The sequence below is a fragment of the Pinus tabuliformis genome, chromosome 6 (genome assembly GCF_031772625.1).
Source record: "Pinus tabuliformis cultivar Carrire ecotype Pingquan chromosome 6, CPIR1, whole genome shotgun sequence".
Taxonomy (NCBI): domain Eukaryota; kingdom Viridiplantae; phylum Streptophyta; class Pinopsida; order Pinales; family Pinaceae; genus Pinus; species Pinus tabuliformis.
In genome coordinates, this window is record NC_142292.1 from 1,214,174,559 (window position 1) to 1,214,187,611 (window position 13,053).

Sequence of the window (13,053 nt, forward strand, 5' to 3'; positions counted from 1 at the left end):
AATACGTGGCGGCAGCTGAAGCAACAAAATAAATTGTGTGGCTCAGGAAAATTCTTGAAGATTTGCAGGTAAAACAAGTACAATCAACTCCACTCATGATTGAAAATACCTCTGAAATAAAGTTGGCCAAGAACCAAAAGTTCCATGATCGAATGAAGCACATCAATACTAAATATCATCTGATTCGACATCATGTTGAGGCCAAAACAATCCATCTCCGTCATTGTTCCACAGATGAGAAAATCGCAGACATCTTCACCAAAGCGCTTGGAAGAGAAAAGCTTGAACGATTCATAATGATGCTTGGACTCACCAACATCCCTTCAGATTAGGGGGGGGGGGGAATGTTGACACCTAATCCTTGTGATTGGGTGAATTTATTTAAATAGATAAATAGGAAATATGAACAGTCATCGGGAGACGAACTGAACAGTCTCTCCCTCATGTATATAATGAAGATCTACCTGATGGAATAGAACAGTTGAATCACTTTTGCCTTATGGAGTTACTACCTGGCATGAAAGTTTTCTTTTCAACAGGTGAATCATTGTAAATACTACAACGAGCTAAGTTATAAAGCTCCATGGGTAGTATTTTTTTTTCTTTAGCGGTTTTTCTAGTTGTAGGTGTCATTGAACACCGAGAACGATGTTCCCCTAAGGGGGAGAGGTTTGTAATAACCCCGGGTTAAAAGTTCATGTAATGAATTTAACTAAGGAAAAATAGGACCATGGTCATGTGACAGGTATTTCAAGTTGAATGTTGGGAAAAACATCCTAGCGGGTGTTCATTTGGTTTATTATGGCTAAGGGTAAATTGGCAAAGGCAATGGAAAAGGCTTTGAAAAGGAAAGAGGTTTTAATTGGAATTTTATTTTATGAAAATAAAGGAAATTAGGAGATAAGGAAGGTGAAAGGTCACTGGTTGCATGTGAGGAGTAAAATGAAGGAAAATAATGGAAATTCAAGAAAATAGAGGCCTCATTAATAAAAGAGTTTATGTGGATCAGTTCACAACCTTTTGTTAGTTCAGTTTTGGAGCTCTCTCTCTCTATTCTCTCTACTCTCTCATACTCTCATACACTTAGAGCATTCTTGGAGCACTCTAACATTGGAAAAGGAAGGCAAAGGAAGGACAAGGAGGCAAAGGGAAGCAAAGATCAAGCAAGGAAGAGTTGGATCAAGTGGATACAACATGATTACTTGCAAGTATCAAGTTACATGTATGATTTCCTTGCTAGTTTTGGCATGCATGTTACATGCATGTGTGTATTTGGTTCTCTTGTTGTCATTGGCATGGGTTTTGCTAGGTGTGATAGTAGCCTTGCCTTTCCATTTCCAGATAACCATGGTGTGATGGGGTCATTTTTGTTATGCTCTTGACCTGCAAGAAGATACCAGAATACCAAATATGCAAAGAAATATGCCAAGAACACAAAACAATAAGAAATAACAGCATGTATTTTATTATTCATAAAGGAAAGGAATGTTCACTTGCCTCTTTGAGGGGGCAACCTCCAATAGAGCTCGACTTAATTACAAAATAAGACATGACCCTCCTCAAGGGGAGTCTCTATCCTTTATATAGGATTCATACATGCAATACCATGGGTCAGTACCATGGTTCTTATTAATACCATCTATCTAACGCCATGGCCCATTTGCAACTAACTGTGGTCCCTTCTTTAAATGCGGGTCAACCACTTACAATTATTAATATAGGCTTTATTGACTCTTTAACTAACTATTACTATGACTTGACCTTATTACATAAATAAGGGGGTTAGGGTTGGACCCTAACAATTTTACTAGGTTGATAATTTCCAGATGGTTTCAAAACTGAGTGGGGTGGTCTCGGGAAATTCTCAAAGGCCTAGGAATCCCTTGACCGATAAATGGTGGGATACATGATAAAGCCTAAGGGTAGAGATGGGAAAATTCCTCACGATTTATGTGGAGAGATCCGGAGGCATCCATGCTCTTTTAGGGCCTAGTGATCCATTGATTGGTATATGGTGGGATTGCAATAAATATTGGTATTGTATGTTTATTGTTCAACTTAGGAATCCCTTGACTAGTATATGGCTGGATACACGATAAAGCCTGGTTTTATAGATGAGGGTTTGTGGCCTAGGAATCCCTTGACCAATAATGGAGGGATACATGGTAAAGCCTAAGAAAGCCTTGGTTGTTTTTGTTGTGAGTCCCACATTCACACTTGGAATATGGCACGGGGGTGATTGGTTGAAAGAAATATTTGGTTCAGCCCAATCTATGGTGGGCGGTACATGTATGTCCCTGATTTGGTTGGCTTTTGCATATGTTAATAAGATATCCTTTTCTTCTTGTGTTCTATGTGTAAATGTACTTGTCATTATGTGGCTATTATGGTTGTTCTATTATTGTTGTTTATCTGGTTATATGCTGTTTATAAGCATGGTTTTATGACAAACTTGAGTTATGGCTGTCATCATGTTTTGGTTAGTAAATGCAATGTTAATGAATGTATGACCTAATAGATGATAATGCAGCTATTGTGAGAGGGCATCAGACCTTCTTGACGAATCTTAGATAATTATGAGGCCCCTATGTTTAGATGTGTTTTTATGACCTGTAAATTACATGTTAATGATGTGTTTGATGCAATACCTGTCATGGTTAGGATGGGTTAGGTTAGGTCCTTGTTCAAGTTTTGCATTAGAGGCCTTGTATTCTTGTTAATTATCACTTCTGAGTGTTCCATCAAGTTGGGAAGAGGCTTGGGTCCTAGACCTAAAAAAATGGCTTAAATCCCATGGCCATTGGCACAACACTGGTTGAAAGAGACTGCAATCGCTAGGAAGCAGGCTTGTGGGAGCGACTAGAGGGTCTCAGTCGCATGGAGGACTTGTCATGGGAGAGAATGGCGGTTTAGTTAAGTGAAAGGCTAATTTAAATCAAGGGTTGGGCACCTAGAGTGGTTGGTTAACTCATGGGGGTCCTGTAGCACCCAAGGAAGGCTTATAAAGTTTTTGGTTCATCGGTTCCAATTCCTTAAGGGGATCTAGGTAGTTGAATCATATCATAGTAACTGTTCATCACATATTTACCCCAATGGACTAGTAAGCTTGGATAAGTGTGGGAGGGTGTTACAGAAGGAATCTTAGAGTATGTAGTAATATTTATGGATTAATGGGAGTATCTTATTGTTGTCTAGGAAATCCTCTCTACGGACAGAGACGATCCGTCTATCCCAATGAGTGGGACTAGCAACCTATGTGACAATCTACTAAACACTTTCCTAAGTTACAATTGAAATAGAAGAAAAGGAAGATGGCCTACCTCGTTTTGATGCTATAATATCCTCCTTTGTTGAAGACCTCGAATTGCTTGTGCCATGGTCTCAATCCTACTGCTCTCAGTGTTGTAATGCCTACACAAGAGATCAAGACACAACAAAGCATGCAAGTACAAATAACATAATTGAAAGTAACCTACTTAACAGATCAAGGAGAATTAAGATAAATGATGCATTAACATGCATATTTATGGAAAATGAACCAGCAGTTGTATATATTAGTAAAATAAAGGAGGAAGCATACAACCAAGCCTTGATGTCAATAATTTCTCCTTGAGTGAATGTCCAAGTCCAAGCTCAAGCTCTCCAAGCACTCCTTCTCCAAGCCAAATGAGTAGCATGTAGGCACAATCTCAACATAAGGGTGCAAATAGCCAAAGATCAACCATTTGGGAATGGGAGAGGATGAATATATAGGCTGGGAAAGGGAGTTAGGATCTCTCCAAAGATAAGGGAAGGCCCTCATCTCAAGGAGGTAGCTCATAGGGATAATACCAAAATGCCAAGTTGAGAGAACTCAATATCATCCACACTGAACAACCTCCAACTTGTCGTTCTAGAAGCCTCTAGATCACAAAGCTTCTTTTCCTCTTTGGGAAAATTGACTTTTAGGGATTAGCACTGGTATCCAAGAAAAAAGCACAATGACATCGCGGGGCTAGTATAGTGTAACTAGAGACCATCACGATTTTCAGTATTAGGGAAGCGATGATTCTAAAATTAGGGTTTTAGAGCCATTTCCTTCAGGGGAAGCTCAAGGCATTTTCCAATCAGTGTTTTAGGGAGGATATGAGCAACATATCTAGATGAGTACACTACATGATGTTCATGTTTTGGGCACTTCGGGGTATGTCATGCGGAAGTGCAGGAGGTGTGACAAAATATTGTGTAACAAATGCCGCCTAAAGCATGAAGGTAGAAAATGGAGTGATGGCTGAGATACTTTACGAGCTTTTGTAAGGACAAGAACAAACATTGTCAGGATACCTGCAAATCAAGGACGCATATACATATACATATTTGATATCAAAACATGAATCCATGGTAGGACACAACCATATGGATAATAAGGACTATGTAAAAAGGATCCATAGTATGGGTGCAGCCATCCAAATGAAAAGGATCATCAACAAATATAAGATCTAAGGTATGGATGTAGCCATTTGATATAGAAGGATCATCATAAATGTAAAGTCCCATGGTATGGTCACATCCATTCATATAACAGAAACATGTGTACAATCATGAATAATACATAACTCCATGGAACTTGAGTCATATCAGATAAGACTCGGGGTCTTGCGCTCCATCCCAACCCGATCAAAGTACAAATTCTAACATGCGAATGAATGTTTTGAAGTCAAATATGCTAGAAAACCACTTGATTACCAACCAATGATGTGAAACATTAACAGGCATGAGAGAAACTGCCAGTAATGACAATGGTTCTCAAGGTAAGACAATACAATTTGTGAATGTGAAGAAGAAGCTGGAGTTAGACACACGTGGGATCATCTGATTGAAGGCAAAAGACAAAAACCTATCGTCAAATGCGAAGAACTTTAAATTAAGGCATGCAAGCTCCAAGGTACCGAAAGGGAGTCTCTAAGTCGTCTTCCTGGATAATGAGCTGAAGTCGACAGGAGGTGACTCGTCAAAGGAGGGCCATGATGATTCCCCCATCATCAACACAAAATGAGGAATAAATTGGAATGAAATGAATAAGATCCAAGACTATAGCAAAGGGTCAGACAATGTATAGGTAATAAACTGCAGATAGGACTTCTCTTGAACATCGACGACACGACTCCGGAGTGGGGAAGCATTTGACTCAACATAGGACTAAGGGTCATGATGAGAAAGTGGAATAGTTAGATGACAGGAAAAATGGATCACCCAAACCCAAGAGAACAAGTGACTGAGTGAGGATATCCCAAACCTGACACGAGAAGCAGAAGAGTGTCATGTTCAAGAGTGACATGTTGTTTATACAAAGGATGTTTCACTTTCATTTTTCCCCACTATTTCTAGTGAATACCCCAATTATTTTTAATCACAAGCTTGAAGGGGATAGCATATGCTTGTCATATAAGTTCATTCTTCGAATGAATCAATCCCAATAAGTTTTACGAGTCCTAGGAGGGAGAACCTCGGTCTCATCATGGTAACGAGTCTTTTTTCGTAAAATTTTTAATGAGTCCGACGGAAGAATAACTCGGTATCTTTTTCATATTTAGAAAGTTTGAAAAAGAGACGAAAAAGAAAACTCCATGATGTCCCTTTTCGTAATTTATCCCTTGAACCCAAAAAGATAGAAAATAATATTCGAGAGAATCTCTTGATCATGTCGACCAAGGTGTACCCTTTTTGTAAATAGTCAACCTTAGCCCGAAAAAGGGGTAAACGTATAATGAGACAACGCCAATTCATTTAATTTAATGAGTTTGAAAAGATAATTAATCGACAATCTTTTCATGTTTTGAGAGTCAGAAAAGAGCTTAAAGATGACTCCAAGGGGGTTCCTTTTTCTTTTGTTTTTAAACAATTCCAAAAAAGAGATAAAATAAAATTCGTCGAATCAGTCAAGAATAATAACTGTATCCACCAAAAGTACCTGTAACTGCACAAAGCTAACCACGGATCACTGATATCGAGGAAAATAATAAAACATTAATAAAATATTGGCAAAAATGAATTTAAAACTTATAAATAGACTACAAGTAAAAACATTTTTACCATTCCATTGGAGTAAGTTTGAGAGTGCATTTTTACCCCATTTTCTTTGATTTTTTAGGCGAACAGTGCGGGAGATCTAGGGCATCATTTCTCGAACCGTCGGCTACAGGTAAGAGCCATATCTTTTCTCTTGCATTTCATTGTATTTTTGTGCTTTTTCATTGAATTTTTTCTTGCTAGAGGGAAGGATTTTAATTTTTAACAGCGTGGGTGATCATTGCAGGTTTTCTCATCGGACCTGCGATGGTTGCCCCTGAGTCGAAAGGCCCTCGTGATGGCATCGTGGGTTTAATAAAAACAGACGCGATGACCGCGAGGCAAAATTTTTAGGGAAATAAATCTTCCTTTTAGGGAAAAATCTCTGAGTTTTAATCCATGAGAAAGCATTAATTAATGTTTAATGGTTGTTTGCAAGATTTTTTTGACAACATGGTCCTTGAATGGAAGGAAAGAGGCCATGAGGTAGAAGACCACCAGGCAGCCCAAAATCCAGAATGTGTGAATGCTTTGAGGAACTGTGGGCTGCTGAAATTCTTTAGAACTACAAGACTCAGAGCCCAAAACGAGCTCCTGCACTACTTGATCAGTCTATGTGATATTGATCGGGAAATTTTCATTATTAGGGACCAGGAGTTGGAACTGGAAAAGACATACATTTACTTCATTACTAGATTGTCTAGAAGAGGGGAAAGAGTTTGACTCTTCGGATCTCATCTTGGAGGTGAGAGCACTGGTGCTCTAATAAGGAGACCTTACACAAGTGCCAGGATGATAATGGGTGGGAAGGTGAAGATAGAGGCAGTCAACAATATTCCCTTAAGAACAATCCTGTACACCATAGCTCGCATATCTAGAATGCAATATTTATAAGATACTTCGAAATCTCAATTCCAGTATGCAGTAGAATGCCTTACTCCAACAATGTTCAACTGGTGTGGGGGGTTACTAGCCAATATGAAGAGGCAGCCGATCAAAGGTAAGCGAGGAAACTTGAAACAGTTTGGCTTAGAGTCGATTCTGGTTACTTTCTTTCTAGAGCATGTGCCCCTATTTTGGTATCAGTGGACAGAGGTACCAAATCCTGCTCCACAAGATTCGAGGCTCGTCAGATGGAGTGAAATCATGCCTCGAGGAGGAGGGGGTCAGCAAATGCATTTCCCTTCGTAGTTTTTTATTTTTTTGCATCGCCAACTGATCATTTTTGATGACTACACCTATGTAGGCACAGATTTTAGATGGGACCCAAATCTACCTTTGCCACTGGGTGAACGGTGGACTGATGCAGGTAAAACTTGTTTTTGGATTTTTTTCAAGTTTTATGAATTTTCTGTGAAAGTGTATCTAAGAATTAACTTGTGATAAATGTGCAGATGTTGGGCCAGAAAGGCCTCCTAGTATGTTGCCAATAGCACGATGAGTAGCACGTCAGGTAGAAGATGCTCCCTATGAGGAAGGAGAAAACCACATGGTAGAGATGGAACATAATATCGAAGTGATCACTCGTGGGATTCCAGAATATGCAACTACAGATGACGTGCCACTGCGATACGAGAGGCATGCAATTTGAGTGTCTACGAGACTACAACGGCTATTAGGATGAGTGATTAGGGAAGTCTTGTGTTATCACGAGCATCACGTAGGCGCATAGCCTTTCTAGTTTTTTTTTGCACTGTTGCAGGCTTTTGAAAGCCATGTGTCTTAGAACACTTTATTTTTGGAGATTTTGAAGAAAAAAACTCTGATAGACGCGATATATATATATATATATATATGTATATATATATATATATATATATATATATATATATATATATATATATATATATATATATATATATATATATAGATCACGAACATAATTTTCTAATGCATCTGTTAATGTATTCAAGTTACGTGGAATGTGTTGATATGTGATAAAATCAAAATTTCTTTCCAATAATCAAACACTTAGATACATACTCAAAATTTGTGGATTTTTTTTTTTTTTTCCAAAGAAAAAATCGAACTTTTTATAACAAAAATAAAAAGTTACATAGTATATGCCTAAGCATTCATTTTGTTGTATGATTTGAAAATCATAGAACTCCACAGGATGTGACTATCAGTCCTATCGAAAAACATGAAGGTAAATATATACCACTGCGCTGAAGCATGGACCTCCTCATATCGAGGAAAACAACCCCTGTCCCTAGCTCAAAATAGACAATATATATCAGTTTAAAACAAAGTCTGAAAGTCTCCATGAAGGAAAAAAACATTGCTTCCACTTCTCGGGTCTCCCCATTGAGGAAAAAAACCCAAACAGGAAGGAAAAACAAACACATCAGACATCTGAAAAGTTTAAAAAAATCATAAGAAACAGTGACATGTGAGATAATCATCATAAAATCAGTTGTAAACAAAAAATTCAGGCTGTGCTAAAAGCCTGAAGAGTCCATAGTAAAGACTGGCTATGAATATGGTGGCTGATCTGACACACGGATCTCTCCCTGGTCCTCGTCCGCTATTCTCCAACTACCCATATCTTGTTGCAGACCCTCTTTAGAAAGCCTGTCTGCTGCATCATTGCGCTCCCTGTAGATGTGGCAAAGAGAAAAAACATTAAAGGAGTACTTTAACTGTTTTGCCTCTTCTAATAAAGGTAATAAGATATAATTTTGGCATCTGCTTTGCCCATTGAACCATTTTATAACATTCAGTGAGTCCTCGAAGATCTGAACCGTGAAGATGTTCCTGTGAATTAGCCAACATAGAAGCAGTTTAAGGGCAGACAACTCTGTGAAGTTGTTTGTACCAGTTCCTAAGCCCACTAAGGCTTTAAGGCACCTGTTTTGGTTTATGTGTATTACCAGCCCAGCTCCTGCTCTGTTGTTTTGGGAGGCCCCATCGAAATATGCCGACAATATGCCTTCCTTGATTTGTTCCTCAATAGCTTGTCTGGGCACATTCTTTGTATCAGGCTCAGGGATATTGGTGTATATTGAAGTACATTGAATTGCAATAGCCTCATGAGGGATGTGCATATCCAAAAATATGCTCCTGTTCCTAGCTATCCAGATGCCCCATGCGATGATGAGGGGTAAATTCCGCAAGTTCCCTTCCAGATAGAGCTGCCACCATTTTTTCCAAACATCTTAAAAGGATTCCCCTTCCTAGACAACATTCTTTTGGATAAGCTTCCCAACCTCCAACCACACCCTTTTAACAACCGTGCAATTTATAAATAGATGCCTTATTGTTTTAGAATCATTTTTGCACAGTGAGCATCTCCCCGGTCCTGACTTGTATCTGGCTTGTAGAATGTCCCATGTTGGAACCTTCTGCCTGAGGATGCACCAAAAGAAAAGTCTAGCTTTTGTAGGGCTTTTCAGCTTCCACAAGTGTTTGGCCCACCATTCCGGATTCCCCCATCCTTTCTTCGACATAAGGAATTTATATCCATCTTTTGGAGAATAGGATTCGGACTCTGCATGAGCCCACACCAGCTGGTCCGGTCTGTCTCTCAGTCTCACATTTGACCTGGAGAGCTCTTGAGTAAAAACCTTCCATTCGTCCCACCATTGGGGCATCAGATCCAATTCCTCCCCTGATAGCCATGCTTGTCCCCAAATAGTGGAATGACCTTGTTTCTCGATCTGGTTGAGGAAATAAACACCTTTAGAGTCGAGTTTCCTAATAAGGTCCGGGGATAGTGCAAAATTTCCATTGCAGCCTACCCAGGGATCTTTCCCTATCCGAAGGTTCTCCCCGTTCCCAACCTGCCAAGACAAACCTTGCTCAATGATCTTGAAAGCGTCTATGGTAGCCTTCCAAACAACAGATACATTCCCTTTTTTCTTAATTGGGTTTCTTATCCAATCTTCTAATGGGACAGGGTCAATATATTTCCTTTTTACCACCATCATCCATAGGTTTTCCATCTTAATTATCCTCCATCCTAATTTAGCTGCTAATGAAGGCCCGAAAGCTGTGAGATATTTTATTCCCCATCCTCCCCATTCCTTTGGCCTTGCCACCTTCTCCCATGCTACCCAAGGTAGGACCGATTCCTCCTTAGATCCTGACCAGAGAAATCTGCTGCATATCCTTCTTATTTTCTCTAGAATGCCTTTCGGAACCCATGTCAAAGCTGCCCAATAAACTGGGATTGCTAGAAGTACAGATTTGATAAGGGTCAACCTTCCAGCCCTTGAAAGCCACTTGAAACTCCAATGTGTAATTCTGGCTTCTATTTTTGCTATTAGCTAGTTCCAGTCCTATTTCCAATAGGCATTCGGTTTCAACCAGAAACCCAGATATTTAAATGGATCATCGAGTTTATGAACTTCAAAGGGTAAAACTGCTGAAATTTGGGTTATCTCCTACCTATTAAAGCCTTCCAGGATCAGCTGAGATTTCCTTTGGTTCACTTGCATTCCTGTGGCTTTCATAAAAAGATCTAAAATCCTCTTGAGTTCCTTTATTTCATTTATATTCCCATTACTGAAGAGTAAAATGTCATCTACAAATAATAGATGAGATATAAATAGATTTATCGCCACTTCCAAACCTCTTATAGCTCCATCCATTTTTGCCTTCTGCACTAATTGGCTCAGACCTTCAGCAACCAGAAGAAAGAGCAGAGGCAAAAGAGGGCATCCCTGTCTCAAACCTCTTTTCCCTTTGAAAAAATAAGAAGCAACTCCATTTATCAATACCGCGAAACTAACACTTGTAATACATCCCATGATCCAGTTGATAAATTTGACTTTGAATCCCAGATGAGTTAGTAACATACGGATATAGATCCAACTTATTCTATCATAAGCTTTGGATAAATCTATTTTAACGACTGCCCCTTTCCTCTTCTTCTGTTTGACACTATGGATTGTTTCCTGAGAAACCCCGATAGCCTCATGGATCTATCTGCCATCCAAGAACCCAAACTATTCATTTGATATGCATCTCGACAAAATGGGTTTCAATTGGACCGCTATCACTTTAGCAATGATTTTATAAATGCAATTACATAGTGAGATTGGCCTGAAGTCTTCAAAGGAGCCTGGATCTTCTCTTTTTGGGATTAGTGCTATGAAGGTTGAGTTAAGAGGGGGGTAGATAGTGCCTTTCCTCCTAGATTCTTCAACCACCTCCGTCACTTCCTGTCCAATTTGTTTGAAGAAGTGTTGGAATAGTTCAATTGTCTAGCCATCTAGGCCCAAACTCTTGTCCTTTTCCATTGATTTAATAATGCTCTCAACTTCCTCTTTTGTGACTTCTCCCATCAGATCCACTGCTTCTTCCTCATCCACATAGCAGGGAAAGAATTGGGCTGTCTTGATAACCTCTGCCAGTGTGACTTCCCCTTGTTCTGTGAAAAGATTTTGGAAATGGCTTCTTCCCATATGAGACAGAGTTTCAAAGGAGTTTGCTTCTCTGCCTTCTTCATCCTTTAGTTTCCAGATTGTGTTTGAGTTCTTCCTTCCTCTAGCATAATTATGGAAAAATTTTGTGTTTTCATCTCCTGCCTTCAGCCAAATAGCTCTACTTTTCAACCTCCATTCCTCCTCTCTTGCTAGAAGGATTTTACTTCATTGACCTTCCAACAACAAAATTCTATCCTTTTTCTCCTGAGTTTTATAGCCATCTGATTCAGGACTTTCCAATTCTTGGAGTTCTAGTCCAACTTTATTTAGATCTTCATCCTGTTTTTGTTTCCTAGCCTTTGACCATGCCACTGTTGCTTTTTTCAGCCTCTTGAGGTTTTCCATGAACAGGAAGCCCTTTTCTTCAGTGTCATTTATTCTTGGAGATCTCCAAGTTTCTCTAAAAAGCTTATTAAAAGATTCCTCCTATAGCCATGAGGAGTTGAATTTAAAAGGGGCTGCTGGCTTTTTAGGAGGCTTGGATAGCTCAAGAAGAATTGGAAGATGATCCGAGTTTCCTCCCTCTCCTACCCATTGACGGAAGGCCGGGATCCTTGATGCTATCTCTTCACATAGGAGGAATCGATCCAATCTTTTTGCAATTCTGGAGTCCCCTGTTCTTCGATTCCTCCATGTGGGCCTTAGTTTCAACAGGTTAATATCCATCAAATTGTGAGCGTTAAGCAGATTGAGGAAAAAATCTGATAACGAGTCTTCTCTAGCTGATGGGCCCCAAGTTTTCGCAGTTCCAATGGAGAAATTGAGGTCTCCACCTACCACCAGGTTTGGATTCCTCATCATCGATTTGGAAAGTAGAGAATTCCAGAAAGTAGCTCTCCCTTGACATGGACCATAGATATTGACTACCAATAGGGGGACACCTAGCTCTGAGGATAGGACTTCCATCCCCATTGCATGCTCCATCCCCCAAAGATTCCTCAATTTTAATTTTCCTTCCCTGATGCCCATGGCTATGCCTCCCGAATGTCCTATGGAATCCATTTCCTGAAAAATCCACCTTGGGAGAATGGATGATAAGACCTTTGAGACTTCTTCACCTCTGCCTAAAGTTTCTTGCAACAGTAGGACATCCGGATTGTATCGATGGACAATTTCTTTGAGAGCCAATTTTTTAGGTTTACTGGCTAAACCCCTACAGTTCCAGGAGAGAAAGATCATTTTATAACCTCCACATAGGGCTTCGCTGCTCTAAGAACCCCAGAAATTGACATTTGTTTCCCATCGGCCATATCTATCTTAGCTCTCACCTGAGCTTTTGACAGATCAGATTTCCTACCTCTCGTTTTCCGCTTATTACTCAGGGACAAGTCCATACCCAAACCCCCTACAGGCTCCAAAGGAGGTGGTTTTTTGTCATGAGAATGGAGGTTATAATATTTTGAACCCAGGAGGGGACCTCTCCTCACTCCCTCCTCCTCACCCGGAACCCCCTCACAGTTCAGATCTAACTTGGGAATAGATGTTATGATGCTATCCACATGTGTATTATCAGAACCAGATATAGGACAATTACTAACATGAGCACAAGAATTTAAATTAACATCTTTTATAGATA

At 39.6% G+C, this 13,053-nt stretch overlaps 1 protein-coding gene across 1 annotated transcript; it reads right to left on the reverse strand.

The window, feature by feature from the left end:
- Positions 1–8,522: 8,522 nt before the first annotated feature.
- On the reverse strand, positions 8,523–9,095 carry LOC149263069 (uncharacterized). The gene has a single exon (XM_089386104.1). It carries the CDS (start codon positions 9,093–9,095, stop codon positions 8,523–8,525), a length of 573 nt encoding a protein of 190 aa, XP_089242230.1.
- Between the last annotated feature and the right edge of the window lie 3,958 nt (positions 9,096–13,053).